Here is a 17468-nt window from a genome sequence, read left to right on the forward strand (position 1 = left end):
ACAATAATTCAAACCATTTTCAGCCCGAAATTAAATAAACCTGGAAGGGGTTGGTTAGGTTTGCAAATTTAAAATTTGCCAAAATTGGACTTTCTCCTATGCTTCCACATTCTAATTTGAGCAGAAAAAGAGTATTTGGAGCAGTTTCATACTGTAACTTTTCTTCATTAGACTTATTAAACTAAGGCAAATTCAAATTTTATCAATTTTCAGCTCAAAATAAATAAAACTGCCTTGCAATTTAATTAAACTTTGGCAAAAATGTGACTTCTCCAAATCTAACCTCACTGCATTTCAAGTGGAAAAAGAGTGATTCTATACCTTAATTTTTATTCTCTGAATGGATCCAAACATTGTTTGTAAGGCTTCTGTTGAGCCAAAATTTAACTGGAAGTGGTTAGCTATACACTTCAATTTAACTTGGTTAAAAAAGTAACTTTTCCCCATATATTTCCACAATCTTTTTTTAGTAGTAAAAGAGTAATTTTGAGCTTTTATGGACTTGAATTATCCTTCATTTGACTCATTTTTTTATTGTTCGCAATTTCATTCAAATTCGAAGTTTAACAATTTTCAGCCCCAAAATTAAAATTGTAAGGGGTTAACCTTGCAGTTTAATTAATTTTTTTTTAATTTGACTTTCCTCAAAATCTTTTCACAATTATTTAGAGCAGAAAGAGTGTATTTTAGGCGGGTTTATACCGTTATATTTTTTCAGTGGACTTACAGGAATATTATGTGCAATTTCAAACAAATTGAAAATTTATCAATTTCTGACCCAAACTAATAAGACTGTAAGGCTAACGCCTTGCAATTGAATTAAAATTTGGGCAAAAATTTCACTTTTTCCATAATCCTGCCACAATCCATTTTGAGCAGAAGAGAATTTCGCAAAGGTTTATGCCTTAAGTTTTTTTTATTGGTCCCAGCGATTCATTGTTTGCAATTTCATGCAAATTCAAATATTTCATTAGCATTGATAAAACATGAATGTATTTGGTTGTATATTAAAATGCTTTTCTTAAAATGTAGTAGCAAATCCATGTTTAACCAATTTTGGAAAAAAATATTAAATTGACCCAATTAGAAGTTTTATTTTCCTAAACGTGAACTGGATTCTTCTGTAAATAAAGCTTCTCTATGTTTGGCAACAATTTAGATGTTTCTAATGTGAGGTTACCTTTGTATCATTAGAATAGGTGCTGCAACTCTCTCTACCAAATTTATCAAAGGGACAGAGTGACAACTGACAAGACAAAATCTTACTTGAAGCAAGTGCAAATGTTCTTTTCAAGGTTTATGTCTTATTTTAGATCATATGACTTCAAACTCTATCACAAAGTTACGATTTTGTAGCAAATAAAATGTAGCAAATGCATTTCATTATTGCTTCAATAAATAGTAAAATGTGTGGACGGTCGACTAACAAGGCACTTTGCAGTAAAGTGTAGCATAAAGCTAGTCTTGGAATGCATCTGAAAAGAGAGTAAAAACATCAAAGACACGGACAGAATATTTTCGAGTATATGGACTGTTCCTGCGTGAAACATTTGAAAAACTCCTGACCGAGTTCCTTGAGAACAGGTCTCTTGCACTAATGAATTATTACAAGACAAGTTTTGACTCACTGCTATACCCCTTTTCATATTTCTTTGTATTGTTATGCACACACATGTAGAATGGTATATGAGTAATTTCAGAAATTAGGGGTCCAAAAGTGTGACATTTTTGTGTCCCTATTACATTTGACCTTTGTTATTTGACTTGGAAATATCGCTGGAATTGGTTTCAAAGTATTACCATTTGTTTGGCAGGTAATTTGCATTAATTCATCACTTTTTGAAAAAAGAAAATGTATTCTGAACTTACAAAATCATATGTCAGATGTAACAGGGACACAGAAAAAGATGGACCACTAATTTATGGAATTACCCATATATTATATTTATACCATATGAGATACTTTTGAATTTGGTCCTTCACAAAAGTCACTATATGTAAAACACCATCACTTCACTGGACATAATTATATGAAAGATTTTAAAATAAAACACATCTGTTGAATAGAATCAAGACAGTTAAAAAAGCAGGCACATGGGCCTTTGCAAGTACAAGATAAGGACGGAACATCAGAGATAGCAAAAACATGGAATCAGAATTAGAATTGCTTTTGCTGTTACAGTCTTGATATGTACACCAACATAAAGAGAAATAGGCGTCTTGCATCACAGGAGAAGGAAGAAAAAGTTGGCACAGAAGACAGGACACTTAATAAAGAGGCAAGACCTTTGTGGTCAGACTAATGATGAATGTGCATGGTTGACGGCACTATCCTGGTATCCCTAAGCAGATGAGTATTGGCTCTAGACCATTTAAATCAAATACCCTTAGTAATTCCAGGAAGCACTTCAAATACTGGATCATTTTCTTCTCTCAGGAAAGCACCCAGGCATAGCACGCTCTAGACCGAACCAAGCAATATTCCAAAGCTCAAATAGGTTGTGTTTTTGTTGTAATTTTCTATTCATCAGCATACCCAAACAAAACTCAGTAGTCCCACATGGAGGTATCTTCAGAATAAACAGGGACATGATGTACTATATATGCTCCAAACCGAGAAAAAGGGGGTATTCTTTGTGGTTTTCTCCAGCCTTTTTGAGGTGCTACCTGAACAGATTTCAGTATGTGAACTCATGCTGCTTGCAATGGTCCCAAAACAGAGTTAGTTATCACTACAAAAAGTGCACAATCCACCACTGTACCATTCTTATAACTGCTCGCCATGCCGGTAATGCATTGTCCTGACTATTTCTGCTCCACCAAGGATCATAACGCTTCACATTGCCATCTCTGTGCAAAATGGCTCATTCAAATGCATTACATAGACCTCCTCCAACCGGTACCCATTTATTTCTGGGTGGAAATAGAAGCAATTGTGGCAAAGTGTCCTGCCCAAGGACAAATCATGGCATGCCATCCCCGTTCAAGTTTTTTTGCCTGAATCAGCTGAGGGCAACTGGAAAATAAAACCCAAGCACCTGTGGAAAGTGGCAGCAGCGGCTAGCATGTGGCATAAATAGGTGAATGTGTTATTCCCAGCATTAGTAAGAATATTTGGAGATGACTTTACTTCTTCTTGGCCCTTAGGTGCAGTGCGGCATTGGGTGTCAAGCCACACTCTTGCAGGGTTGCATCTTGGTCGTTGTAGACCTTGGCCGGGAAGGTCGTCACTATCTCATAGTCCTTGGACCCCAATGTCCTAGTGGTAGGATTGAGAAATAATGCTTTAAAGAAATCTTGACAAGGAAACAGTCTGAAAGGATAATAGTCAGAGAAAAACAGAAAGAAAACTAGACTACATGTACTGGGTTTCAAGGCTTAGAATATGATCACAGAATATGACCCAAGACGATAAAAATGGTGACCTGGGACCTACCGTTTTCCAAACCTAAAAGACTTGCCACACTCTGCACACGCCAACTTGAGTAGGACAGTCGAAGTCTTTTAATGTTCCTTGGGTTTCCTGCTGAAATCTACAACCACATTCCATGTCTTTCCCAGTACTTTCCAGGACTAAAATATGACAATTTCCATGACATTTATTTCCATCTTGCTATGAAAACCTTTTGATTTCATGAGCTAGATGAATGTCCTAGCCACCCATGCTACAGACTGATAAGGATAGCCTACAATTATATCATCATTCTGTCATCACATCAAAATCAGCCCTCAATGATCCTCATTTCCACAACTTTTCCATGACCATTTTTTCCTCTAAAAAAATTCCTGGACACCCTACCTGCCCCCAGTTTTCCATGACTTTCCAGGACAACTTGTTTTCAAAGATTTTTCCATAACCTTGGGGACCCTTTTAGTTTTACAAAATAACACTTTCATCAAACTTACTGAGGATCTATCACATTGACACAGGTACATTCCAAGACTGACGAGGAACTCGGCAGGTTATAGTAAAAACAAAGATTCAAAATTCCCACAACTCACATAAGATTTAAGACCTGATCGAGGCAGCAAGGAAGTTTACTACAAACACTTGACTCCTCCCCCCCCCAAAAAAAACCTGTATCATTCCATCACCTTTTAGCATCCAGGTACTGGCGAACATCCCCTATCGTGTCTGTATACCGCAGCTTCAGGATGAAGGTGTGCTCCCCTGTTTCCGTCTTGACTCGGAGTGTGGTGATGCTGCTACGGGCTGACAGGGGTCGAGAGGATGACGCAGACTGGGGCCGGCTGCTGCTGACGCGCTCCAGGATTTCTTGGACAGCGGGGGTGTCTATGACTGTGACGCCAGGCTTCGTGTTATCATGCTGTGCATTGACAAACCAAGCGGATACACATGAAGAACTGGGCCCAATTTCATGGAACTGCTTAACAGTTTGCAGAAAAATTGTGCTAACTTTAGCAGAAAAATGTGCTAACCTTAAGCATTATTTCATGGTGGTGCTTGTGCTAACGGTTGCGTGCACACAGAGATACAGTTACATGTACGTCATGAAGTCAAGCAAATTTTTCCTCCAAGGTTAGCATGCCTTTGGCTGTGCTTCCTGCTTACGGTCTCCATGAAGTACGTGGAGCCTCATAGTGTGAAATCATGTGCTAAGCAGTGCCGTAAAATTGGGCCCTGGTTGTGAAGTGCTCAAGGCATGGTGAAAATGTCACACCATCAAGGAAACACTGCCAACCTGACGGTAACTTACTGGCCCTCCTTACCATGCTTTGTGTCAACTGAGTAGAGGTCTTTTTACAAGTGTTTGTGGGCACCTGCAATATCCACAGCATTACACAGTTTCACGCACTGGTTAATCAGGAAAACCACTGAGTGCTTTGTGCCATCCACATAGTAATAGGCTAGGCGAATGTGGGTGGTACACCGACTAATGGATTAAGTACAAAGTGAGACCATGGCTCTTGCTTGAGGAAAACATATTACAACATGCTAATTTCCTTTCCACCTCATCTTGGGCCAAATTTGCTACACCCACCTGCAAGTCTCCAGCCAGCGAGGCTCTGACGTCAATGACCTTGCCCTCCTTGATTATGGAAGATGGCAGCTTGTTCAGAAACTGGTCCACTGAAAGTTGAGGCTCTTTCAAGAAATTAGAACGAAACACAAAACATGAGTTTTCATCAAAACACAAATGTACGAAACCTCTGCCTAGGCCATCATCATGTTTAGAAGACAATCTTTTTCATTAGGAAAATCAAGACCAAGTTGTGAGGATGAAATGTTTTTGGTCTTCACAATGTCTATGTTTCAACATGTGTGTGGTACGGGTGTTCAATGCTTGCACCCTCAGTGTCACGATTTCATGTTCCTCACTGCAAAAACTTTCTTGGAACAGGGAGCCTAATTTCAAATTTAAATTTTCCCCAAATTACATATTGCAAGGTAAGTAGGAAAAACACTGGAAAACTTCCAAGGTGAAAATAAGGCTATGTGTGATTTTAAATGGGTGTGACTCAGAGTAAACACGTACACCTGTGGGAAGTGACCGCAGCTTCTACTTAGGGACTTCCATAAATATACAAGCATATTTTATATTTAGCCACAGCCACAACATTTGACTGCAGCTTCCTTTACATTGTTACGATAACAATGGTACAGCCAATGATTTTCCTTCCCAAAAATGGGTATTTTCCATTTCGGCAAATACCGAATTCTGCTTCAGAAATTCAAATTCCGTTTCATAACTTCGTAAGCATGAAATAGTAGGGCAAGTTTTAAACTATGTATGAAAACCATTTGCCCAACCATATCCCTCCCCCCGCCAAAAAAATGAAAAGAAACATTGTTTGGAAATACTTTGCAATGTTTCCAACTTTATAAAATAATCCTAAATAATAACTTTTAAAAAGCCACAAAATAAATATGGCATCCCCCCTTGATTTCCCACCAGCACGATCGTCAAAAACTTGCACAATTAATCAATGGACAATTCATTTGTCACTACTTGTGTATAAAATCAGATTACATTTAAATACATGTACATGTACAGTGAAGTCATACAGTTGTTTTGCATGCCACAGTCGTTGATCGCAATACGTTAATGTTGGACGACATTGACCCGCCATCTTATTTGGCAGTGGTGCGACAAAATTCAGATAGTTAACATTAAATCTAAGCCTTAAAATGTATGTTTGCGGCTAAAACTTTGTTCTTCATTGAACACTTCCGGAGGCCCATTTTACCATAGGTAAAACAAGCTTACTAGGTTTCATTTCATTCAAGAAAGATGTAATTAATCTTCTGTTTTGCTGCTGCGGTCTCGTTTCACCATGCCCTACTAGCCTTATCTCAAGGCGTCTATGCAGAATCGCAGCCCGAATTAACCACGGGTGTAATAAGCATGTGTGTGAATTTGCGCCTTGATTTCATTGCTAGTACAGTGCACGTGTGGACGGCTGACATGTGTAGGCCGACCTTACTATGCCGCTTCACGCTTGGGGCTCACGCACGCCATAAGTGCTTGCAATTATCAGTACTGGGGCGAACGACCCAATCATGTGGTGGAGTGGTGCAATTTAGCATGTTTCCAGCATAATTCATTCATTAAAAGCAAGCATTTTAAAAGGGTTAGGTAGGCATTTAATTATAGCACTTTGTGGAAAGATTTCTTCACTTTTTAAGCCATTCTTAGTGGGAAATTTTGCAAGTTCCATTTTAAGCAGTGGATTTCATTTCAAAGTGTTGATTCCATGAGTTCTGTCCGTTTTCTGCGATCGTGGAAAATCACTGGCTCTACAATGGGCAAGGTTCACAAGACATTACTTTACGTAAGCCATGTTCATCTTTGGGTGAGAATGTTCACTGTATGTAGACAAATGTACGCCTTTGTCTGGGTGAAAGACACATTGGTCCCTTTGGCCACTTACTTGGTGGTTGGCTGGTCTCATACACTGGTTTACCATCGTGGCTTGTTGTGTATGATCTCTCCATACTGGTCCCCTTGTCCAGGTTGCTAGGTACCAGCCGGGAGGGTTTGCTTTCTCCACCCAGGAGGTTACCGGTGCCAGGGAACTGCTTGATGCTTCGTGGGTCGTTGTAGACTGTGTCCCGTTTGTCTGTTACCTTTGGAATTCAAACCAGAGATTGTGACAAGAGACACACCCTACATCCTGTGCAAAGGCATGATGGGATTCTCACAATAGCTTTGTACATGGGATCTTTTTTAGGTTGAGCCTATTCTAAACATCTAAAAACATTTAATTGTACATGCTTGAAGCTCCGAAAAAGATGAGTTTTGCCAAAATCATTGCTGTTTCCACTGAAAAACTAATACATTCTATAAGCCAAATGAGAAGAAATCACTGCTTGCCACAAGAGAAAAAAATCATATAAATTCACTTCAACCCAAACTTCGCAATAAGAATAAGAAATCCCCTAATAATGCACCTTTAGTGACTTTCTGGAGCACTTGTTACTGTTCATGCTCAGTACGACATTATTAATATGTATAAAAGCTGTCCAGCCTCCCCAGCTGACTGTGAAACTTGCAAAGTCATTTGCAGAGGGCCCTGTGTGCTTGAATGTCATTGCAAGGTATGACAGCTTCTAGCAACTTTAGATGGGCCATTTCTGAAATGGGCTTCCAGAGCTATGGCTACATCTGGGCAAGTTCATTTCCAACTAGCAAAGACCTAGGCCTAGCTCTAGATGCAAGATTTAGACTTGGCTGTAAATGCTTACTTGGAATGGAACTCCTTCTGGGAACCTAGCATTCAACTCATAGGGAAAGTAGCCATCCATAAGATCCTGTATACAGCGCTAAAAAACACAGACCAGAAATAATTTGGTTCATCAATCAAATAAAATGCTGCATGCATTCTCCAAAGTTCAGATATTTTTACACTTGCATGCGTGTGTTCAAACTTGGATTAACATACAACTGGTTCCTGGCTTGCCTTTGGAAAAGCTGCATTCACTATACCCAGCAAGAAATGAGACCGAGGGGTACCCCCCCCCCAACATGTCCAATCCCTATACACATTCCAGACTATTGTTACTTAACACATCCCCCAAGATGTCTGAAAGGAATTCCCCAGATTCCTGCGAGACAATGACCAACACAAAGCAGGGGGGGTTCTCTCCGTCTCATACCTTGCTGCATATGGCATTCACAGTACAGTGCCCAAGGATAGAATATTTAAATGTTTGAATTACGTTGGCCAAACTCAGTGGTTGTATGAGAAACAGCTCACTGTTCAGTGATTCCAGATGAGGTGGCTTGAGGCCATGTCAAAATGACCTAGGCACTGCTGGGAAATGACACCTGCTTGTGAATATAGAGGATGCAGAAATCTGTTGGCATCTCTTGGTCATTTCCAGTGCATAGCCAAATAAGACAGGGTCTCAGGTAGTCTGGGGACTAAACATCAAAGGATGAATATTGAAAATGGACACACTGTTGTAGAAACATACGACGGTTTGCTGTTAGACCCAGACAGCTTCACTTGACAGTTTCTGGTTGAATGTTTAATTAATTCATTGTATTTTCAAGAAGCTATGGCCTTCAATTCCACTCAAGTTTATGTTGCCAGAAACACTTTCCATTAAGAAAGCCAAGCCCATGGGCTCACTCCATCCTCTACACAGTAGGGATCAGTACTTACTTGCGTGGTTGGCTCTTCATAAGACCTGAAGGGGCCGTTGAACATGAATATCCCGTTGGCGTAGAGGGTGAGGGGTACCGTGTCTGGGGCCACAAACCGAGCCCCACTGACCGTGTGCCGGATGCGCTTCTCTCCGTCGCCAGCGACGATGTTGAGTTCTTTGATGTTCTTGATGATGCGATCAAAATCAACGTGAAAGGGGCCCTCAGACTGTACAACTGATGCCCCTAGGATGTGGAATGAAAGAAAAAAACTTTCCACTGCATCTTATATTTACAGAAATGAAAGGAGAAAGGTAAAACGGACACCATTTTGAGTGAGTGGGCTTTGGAAATAACCAGTGGACTCAACAATTTGGTCATCATGGTCTATCTTTCACCAGAAGAATGTTGAAGAAACCACACTGTCCTAACATTGTGTCCAACACTTTTTTAGAACCCCACTTTCTCACAAAATGTATAACATGGTTCTACTTCCAAACCTTTGTCTTGTTGCAACATCAACCATGCACAACCTTCACATCATGTTGGATACAACTTTCCAAAGTTTCAAAATCTGTTCCCCTTCGTTTCTTTGTTGTTATTCCGTGAATGTGGTTGAACCCCTTTCTATTAAAGCTCATCCCTTAAAGCAGGGTCTAGAACTCTACCAGCTATATCACATTTTCCATGTCAGAAACTCTTAAAGTAGGTGAAAGTTGTGCAGCCTCTGATTTCCCTGGCTACAGCTATCAGACACGCATACGTCTATGGGAAGTAGATGAAGTGGGTAGCCATTGGCTTTCACTGGTACATACTTTATTTGAAGCCCCAGCCATAACATTTGAATGCAGCCTAAAAATGGCCTCAATACTTTTTTTTTTTTTTCCAAATGTTTCCACGGTCTGCTGGACCTTAGAAAGTGGCAATTCTTTTGTACCTGGTCTCCAGACGCCGCCAAGTCGCGACGTGTGCCCCGGTTCAGCCAACTCATCGTAGACTCTGCCCTCTGTGCTCTCTACCGTGTCAGCATCAGCATTGCCCACCCAGATCATTCCATAGTCAGACAAAAAATCCTAAATGAAACCAGAATTGCAAACACTAATACAGTGCATGAATTTGAGTCCAAAAAAGTGGCCGGAAAAGTGTACTAGCAAGGCCAATTTTTTTGCCATTGTTGGCTGTGCTCGGCCATAATACCAAGGTCAGATGTTACATGCACAAAAACCAAGGTAAAAGTGCCAATTGGATTTATCATATGAGACTTTCAGCTTGATATTTCATTCAGAAACTTTGTTTGCCCTCATCTGCTTTTGATTGGACAAATATCAAGCATTTGTCAATGGAACGAATTTGTACAAATAACAAATCCTTTCTAAAAAAGTGACCATGAGTGACATCTCTCTTCCCACTTTGATGCAGTATTGCTTACTTCCATGTCTTTGATGGTTTGCTGCAGTTCCTGACATTTCCTCTCCAGATCTCGCACTCTGGTCGAGTCTGGATCTGCATCTCCTGCGTATCAGAAACACACTGCTTTCAATGAGGTATAGGGTCAGGACACTACACAGGGTAGGAAGGGGTGCTAATGATGACGAGTAAGTGTATGGCCATGTCTGAATTTACTTCGCTGCGGTTTGAAATTACACACAACTACATTGAATGTGGCTGCAACCGTTGCCATAGACTCATGTACAATTCCAAGCCGAAGCCAAGTCATTCGGACACAGCTTATCTTTGCAAAATGGCATCCACAGGTCCAAGACTAGGGGAAAACAGCTAGTTTATTTCACATCTCAATGCCTGGCTGCAAAAACCAAGACCTGGGTATTACAGTGACTAAAAGAAGTGCACAGATGCTAATTAAGGACATAAAGAAAAACCAGTTCTAAACAGTGTAGCAACAACCAGCAAGATGCGATAGCTTGATAAAACATACCTTTGTATTTCTGCAAAAGTTTTGTCTTCTCTTCTAAAATACTAATTTTCTTATCCTGCAAAAGAGAAAATCATGACTTTAATATGTTTGTCAAGTGTGTTCACAAGAATAGTAGAGATTGGCAAGTCTTTACCAAAGAACGGGTGATTTTTTTTTTCGAAGGATGTTCTATTAATATCCACAGCAGTTTGTCAAAGAGGCTAACTGAAAATGTGGTGCCTTCAGAGCACAAAGCTGATGTTCTGTGACGAATAAGAGCAACACCGAGGTGAGAGCTTTCAAAAGATAAAACCTTAAAAATCCTGTGGTACACTTAAAATCAGTTTGCTTTTTAAAGGAATGATTCAAGTTTGATTTTCAGTTGAGAAAAGAAACGTTAGCCTCTGCTCTACTCACTGATCTATCCGCCATCCAGCCCTATACTAGTGGTGTCAGCTTGAATGGAAAGTTATCAAAACTGACTATATTTTATTTAGAAATTAATTTTATTTGCCTCCTGTGTTTTTTTATAAGGCAACCCGAACCTTCTAAACCTGTCCCTCATTCTTTGCATTTATATTCTCAAGTTGCATCAGTCCCCACGTAAAGTTAAAGTGGATGGCCGCCTTAATGCTACAAAAACTTCGAACATCCCAGGTGGACTTTGAAGGCTCGGGGAGGATGATGATGCCCCTAAGACTGTAAACTCAGAAACTGCAGTCATCTCTTTGGGTAAAACTTAGCATTTCCCACGCATGGAGATACTTATGGTCTAGACAAAATCCCCTTCCTCCTACCTTCTCCAGAATCTCCTTGGCGTAGAACTGGATCTGCAGTTCTAACTTAGCAATGCGGCTCATCATACCAGTCATGAGTTCATAGTCAGACGGAGCTAACACAAACGAAAAGTACAAAAAAAACTGAGCTTTTTTTCAAATTGTTTCAAATTGCACAGGTGGTATGTCAATAAGTTCCTTGGATCAAACGCTGGTAAGAAGTCCCATCCTTTAGCCCATCAGTGTGCCACCGTTATGCTGAAGAGAAGCCAGCTGAGTGACTTGAAAAATTTTGTTAAAAATCGAGGGCTCTGTAAAAGTGCAAGATATTAGAAATTCAGCCTCAGTGTGGCTGAGTACTTCAGTTCTGATAATGGGTCTCTGAAAAAGGTACGCTGAAATGTCCAAGGAAGCTGCAACAAATTTCAACCAATGTCATGAAGTCCGAGTCACTCTGCAATGATTTATTTCTTAAGAACCTATCCGTCCAACTCATTACATCCTTACCCATGCACAGTATTCAGTAAATTCAGCGTTGCTCCACTGTACAAGCTCTTATTTGGGTCTACTAGGCTGCTCCATATGTCAATTGTGCAAGCATGCTGTTACCCCCCAAATTTATCCTCAACTCTTAGAGAGGCCATGACAAATTACATATAAAAAGACATTTCCTTTTTGAGGGGCCACTCCTCAAAACAGTTTTGGCCCTGTCTCCCGTGAGACTTTGATTCTGGACAAACCAAACAGTAAAGAGATGAGCAAATCAGTCAGCTGATAACTTCCCAGCTGAATCCAGATGCACACCCCAGTGATGTACAGCAAATGAAAGCAAGTGTATAGTTTTACACACCCACCAGCTTTGGTGTCCTTGGTGAGTTTGGGCAGGTGTTTGATGGCCCTTCCCCCGATGGTGTCACTCCGGCTGGTGGACACACTGGACTGACGAGAGACTGATCGGCCCAGGACATCATCCAGTAGTGACTCGTCATCATCTGCAATATATGAAAGAAATTCTGTGCAATGGCGCAGATGAATATTTGGGGAGGGGAATGAGAATTGATAGTGGTGTGGTACTGGTGAATGGGCACACAGAGCTTCAGCCAGGATTTGGAAAGACAGAACCATTTTAGGCTGTGAAATGAACATTTCCCTTTGCACACCAGTGACCCCTCTAAGTCATTTCTCTCGCATAACAGTTCCTCAGCTGTTCCTCGGAGAGTACTGAGTTTTTCAGTATAATACAAATCAGCACTAGCAAAGTTCTTCTTCTTTGGTAGTCTATTGGTATCGATGATTACTTTAGATGTGAGTTAATACGCTCGACATGCTTGCTCGTGTGCTGCAAGACCCATATTTGAGCGGCAGCGGCATTGAAATGCATTACAGACAAAATTGGCATGATTGGGGAGTGCATTATACACTGCGCCTTCTCACGTTCTTCTAACCTACTCTCCTTCACTTTGGTTACTAGCAAAGTTACAAGTTAGTTGGCTGAGTAATGCACATGTGAGTTTTGTAAGAATATGAAATCAATGCCTGGCATTGAATTTTCATTGAAGCTGTGTATACCTACCAAAAACATCAGTGGGATTTCTGAACGGGGCTGCCCTTTGCCTGTTTGAAAGAAAGAAACTTGTACACTGCATCACTTCAGAATTATATGCTCAACTGCTGTCATTCAAGCAGAATGCGTTACAATAAACAAATACTGAGCAAAGATAGCTTTTTCTCTGCACACTGTTCAGTCCTGACTCCTGACTTAGGAAGGCAGGGGTGTGAATGGCCTCTTAAAATTAAAGTTGAAAATAATTAGCAAAAAGCTGAAATGTAAAAAATTCTCATACTTATGTACAGGCCAGGTGTAAAAGAGGCTGAAATTCAGGGTCAACATCTAAACAAAAAAGGCTGAAATCAGCTAAAAAGCTGAATTCTCACATCTGTATGTTGTATAAATTAACCTAAAATGGCCCAGTTAAGTATTTCAACAGAACAAGCTCAAAATAAAGAATATCGTAGGTCATTAGAGCATCAACACACACGCAAGAGGTGGGCCACTTCAGTGCATCTGTACATGAATGAAAACTGCTATGCACTGAGCATGTTTCAGCTGGTGTGATATCAGATGCTTTATTCTCAAATGACGCTGTCCTTTTAGAGGAAATACTGAACTGGCTCATTAAAACAGTCCTCCACAAACAATCTCTAAATTCATCCTTCTGGGAAATCTTACCCAGTCTGAGGAACACCAGGTAGCGGTGCTTTCCTTGGTTTTCTTAGGTTGGCTAATGGACTTGTCATCTTACATCAAGGGAAAGACTGCCACCTTAAAAGGCAAAGAATAATAACAGTTACAGTTATGATGGGAAAGCAAAGACTTCTGGCCCCTGTCTTTTTATCTTATCATATTTATTGGATATTTAGCTATTGTCGGCTGAACTTAAGTAGGCCTCAACAATATTTAGCCATGTACAAGTAGAAAGTGCCCTCTTTGATGCGCATACATGAGTAAGCCTATAAATCACAACCAGATTTCCAGCTGGGTCTGTAGTCTAGTGGAAAGTACAAATACCTTGGGAGCAAACATGAAGTGCCCCCAGCTGGGTTCGATTCCAAGCTATCAACCTTTTTTTTTGTCCAAGAAATGAAGAATATTCTTCTGTTATTTTTAAATTGACTCTATTGCATTTTCTCTTTCTAATTCATGGCTCTAGTCTAGAGGACTTTTTAGGAAAAAAAACTCAAAGAAATTATTAAACTGGTCAGTATGTAATGGGCTTATGCGTTACAAACAGGTTCGGATGGCATTGACAGGACACGGGTGACAATGCGGATAATAGACAAATACAAACACAAATGATCAGGTTTATTCAGAAACGTGTGATCAGCTCACAGAAGCCATCTTGCCAACAATAGCACGGCTTTTCCCGTAATGCACTTGACTATGCATAAGTATGGAGTGCACAACTGGACAATTAATACATCATGTATGTACAATATACTGTTACAAGTCATGTCAGTGCTGGTAAAATGGTCGCAAGCCTTATTGCCAATACCAATAGTAAAACTGCATGGCTGGTTTTGCAAATTTTTGGAAAGGCATTGTGGGAAGGGAAAAGGGCAATGTTTGCCCCCTTTTCCTTCCCATGATGCCTTTATACTATAGTTCAAAATCACTCTCACAACTTAGGCTTAAACTATCATACAGCCTACAGGCCTAAATTATAATTGAGGGAACAGCTTTTGTGGGGGAAGATTTGACTGAGAAATAGGATTTTTTTCACATAAACCCGATTAGACATAACTGGGCTGCATCCAAAACCCATGGCGTTGTATAAAACCATAACAATGATGTAGTTCAAGTCACACGGAGTAGACTCAGTCATGTGTCAGCTGGCGTACCTAAGCACCCCAGTGACTTAGCCCAGGTTGGACGACGTCTATATTGCATTGCGACTAACGTCCAGTGTATAAAAGTCCTCCTAGTCCTACTATGTGAATTTTTTTCAACAGTTTTTTTCTCCCATTTTAGGCCCAGGCCTACCTGATGAAGACAGCTCCACTGTCCACGCTGGGCTACCCAGTGACTGTGCCACAGACTCACCCTTGGTCACAAGGGTCCGGAAATTAGGCACATTTGTGAGTCATTATTCTCCAAAAACACATATGCTGTTAATCGGAAAATAATATGGAAAATATCTGTAAGAATAATACTAGATCTTCTGAGTTGTTTATATTTACCTTAAAATTAATTTGGAGCTAAAGCGGCTGTTGTTTACATTGTATTCCGTTGTCAACATCGTCGGTTGGAGGCCATTTTCTACGGGTTTGTTTGTTGCAGAATACCATTGCCAATGAGGAAGACAGTTCATTACTTTGTAGGGGAGAAGGAGTTCCCTGTGGTTGGAAAAATGAAATTAAAGCTTTCTAAGAATTGTGAAATTAAATGACGCTCATTAAAATTTACAAAAAAGTATTTTTGCCATGTTAAAAAATGAAGTAAATTTCCTTTCATAAAGTTTTCGAATTAATTACACATGAGCGAAAACAATAACAACATAACGCACCCCCCTTCTGAAAAATGAACTGGACATTAATGTGAATTTATTTTTACTATACACCTAAATGCCGAGTGTTGGAAAGGCTAAATCGGCCTTATCTTGCAAAAACTCAAAATGAAGAGTTTACTTGCAACCCGTGTTAATGTAGCTGTTCAAGGAAGGTCCGCTGGTTCTCCTGCAGTAGCAGGAAAGATGTTTACAATGTTTACCGTGATGGTAAATTCACACAAGAAGCCAATTCCAGCCCTTGGATATGCAGGCAACTGGGCCCCACTTCATACGGCGTCTATCCTGTCAGCCTACAAATTAAGACGAAATGTGAAAGATTGTTACCAAGTTTTGAATGTTGATCCAGAGAGTAGTAGTTTGTCAGATGTGAAGGAAGCCTTCCTCAGGCTTGCAAAGGAGTATCACCCAGATAGTAAATCCCCAACTGCAGACGTCCGAAAGTTCAACCAAGTCCGAGAGGCATATCAAGCTGTGCGAGCTGATCTTGAGGCAAGACACCCACACTTGACAGGAGACAGCAGTATGAGGGACAGCCAGCTAGACTTTGACATTGAGCACACTGCTCCCCAACACCGTCAGTACTTGGAGTTTGAAGGCATTGGGGTGGGAACCCCTTCCCAGAGACACAAACACTACCAAAAGTTCCGAGTCCAGCGGGCCATGAATTCAGTCTCGGAGCGCCGGATGGAGAGGCTGTTAGTGAACGAGGAAACCTCAGCCTTGGTCAGCCTGGACAAGAAGGCTGCCAAGCAGATCAAGACGAGCAACATAATGGACAGGCTGGTGGAGGACCTCATCAAAGATGCTATGAACAAGGGAGAATTTGAAAACCTCCCAAATAAGGGCAAACCGCTCCCAGACAAGACCCGCTGGTGCCCATACTGGGATGTCGGTGACCATAATCTGAACCAAGTGCTGGTCAACAATGGTTACACTCCGGAATGGATTCAGGCCGAGCGGGAGATCCGGTCGGAGCTCCGCGACCTGAAGGATGACCTCCTGAAGGCCAGACTCAAACTGGGTCCTGAACCCCTCAACGAATTCAACCAGAACAAGTGGCGAGGCCTGTTGGAGGACTTCATGGAAAGCATTAAATCTCTCAACAAGAAGGTTGAGCGCAGAAATTTGCTTGTGCCAGCACTCCAGCTACAAATAGTGCATTTCAGGCCAGAGAGAGAGATAGAGAAAGTCCTCAAAGAATATGACAAGCTAGAGGAAACAAAAATCAAGATAAAAGAAGAAAAATCAAGAGAGATGCAACAGACTGAGAAAGCACTGATATTGGATGGCCAATTATTTGCCAAGATTGGGGACAAGATATTTCAGAGGTTTTTCTTCAACCATAGAGAATAGAGAATTGACTGATTTGACACAAAAAAAGAAAAGAAATTTCAAATATGTACAAGTACATTTGGTCGTTAAAGACAGGTAAAAAAAAATTCACAACTCATCATTCAACATGAAGCTGTGTTTCAAAGTTCTGGGTGTGGCTACCAGTAACAAAGATCTATTGGAGTTTGTGGCTTCCTGTGACTTTTAAGTGTAGGGACACACTGAAAAAAATACCCTATTCTCCATTAACAAGGATTTCATTTTCTTGTTATCCACTCAATGTTTTTCTGTCAAATAAGACTCCCTGAACTCACACCTTCAATTTGAAGTCATTTTGTGGCTTGCTATGTAACAAGTGCACTTTTTGGTTTTGAATTTTTTGTAAGCAACATTTTTCAATTTCAGAAGTTTGATGCGTATTTCCATATCTACTTTATGTACTATTAATCTGTTCTCTCTGACTTACATATATCTAAGGCCGTGTCCGAAATGGGCTTCCAGAGCTACGGCTAGGTCTATTGTCTACACGTCTCCACACATTTCCAATGGAGCGAAGACTCAGACCTAGCTCTAGACAACAGATTTGGATGCAGTCTAAGTTTGGACAACTGATAGTCCCAATATCAAGACTATTTTAGCGTCAATATCCTATATTAAATTTTAAGAACATATTTAACAATTTATCAGGGCAAAAATTTGAAATAAAGTTAAACTTGATTGAAGGTTCACAACTGATCAGAGATGCATTTTTTTTCTTTCTTAGTTG

The 17468-nt window shown here is 40.5% G+C and overlaps 2 protein-coding genes across 4 annotated transcripts; one reads left to right on the forward strand and one right to left on the reverse strand.

The window, feature by feature from the left end:
- Window positions 1–1282: 1282 nt before the first annotated feature.
- ubxn11 (UBX domain protein 11) lies at window positions 1283–15184 on the reverse strand. 3 transcript variants are annotated; one of them, XM_022245860.2, is made up of 14 exons: window positions 15042–15184; window positions 13534–13626; window positions 12877–12917; window positions 12158–12295; window positions 11325–11419; window positions 10549–10603; window positions 10042–10124; window positions 9550–9685; window positions 8632–8858; window positions 7709–7786; window positions 6895–7090; window positions 5004–5107; window positions 4096–4328; window positions 1283–3259 (listed from the first exon to the last, which is right to left on the reverse strand). In XM_022245860.2, exons 2-14 carry the CDS (start codon window positions 13599–13601, stop codon window positions 3127–3129), a joined length of 1587 nt encoding a protein of 528 aa, XP_022101552.2. In that variant the 5' UTR covers window positions 13602–13626; window positions 15042–15184; the 3' UTR covers window positions 1283–3126. The 3 variants fall into 3 exon arrangements, with proteins under 3 accessions (XP_022101552.2, XP_022101554.2, XP_022101555.2); XM_022245862.2 differs by lacking the exon at window positions 15042–15184 and adding an exon at window positions 14845–15019; XM_022245863.2 differs by lacking the exon at window positions 15042–15184 and having other exon boundaries at window positions 12154–12295; window positions 13534–13632.
- Window positions 15185–15394: 210 nt separating this feature from the next.
- dnajc28 (DnaJ heat shock protein family (Hsp40) member C28) lies at window positions 15395–17448 on the forward strand. Its single transcript, XM_022245864.2, has one exon. The coding sequence runs from the start codon at window positions 15476–15478 to the stop codon at window positions 16721–16723; it is 1248 nt and encodes a 415-aa protein (XP_022101556.2). The 5' UTR covers window positions 15395–15475; the 3' UTR covers window positions 16724–17448.
- Window positions 17449–17468: the final 20 nt, after the last annotated feature.

Source organism: Acanthaster planci, linkage group LG15 (assembly GCF_054643075.1).
Source record: "Acanthaster planci isolate LZ-2023a linkage group LG15, COTS_SCS, whole genome shotgun sequence".
NCBI classification, from domain to species: Eukaryota; Metazoa; Echinodermata; class Asteroidea; order Valvatida; family Acanthasteridae; genus Acanthaster; species Acanthaster planci.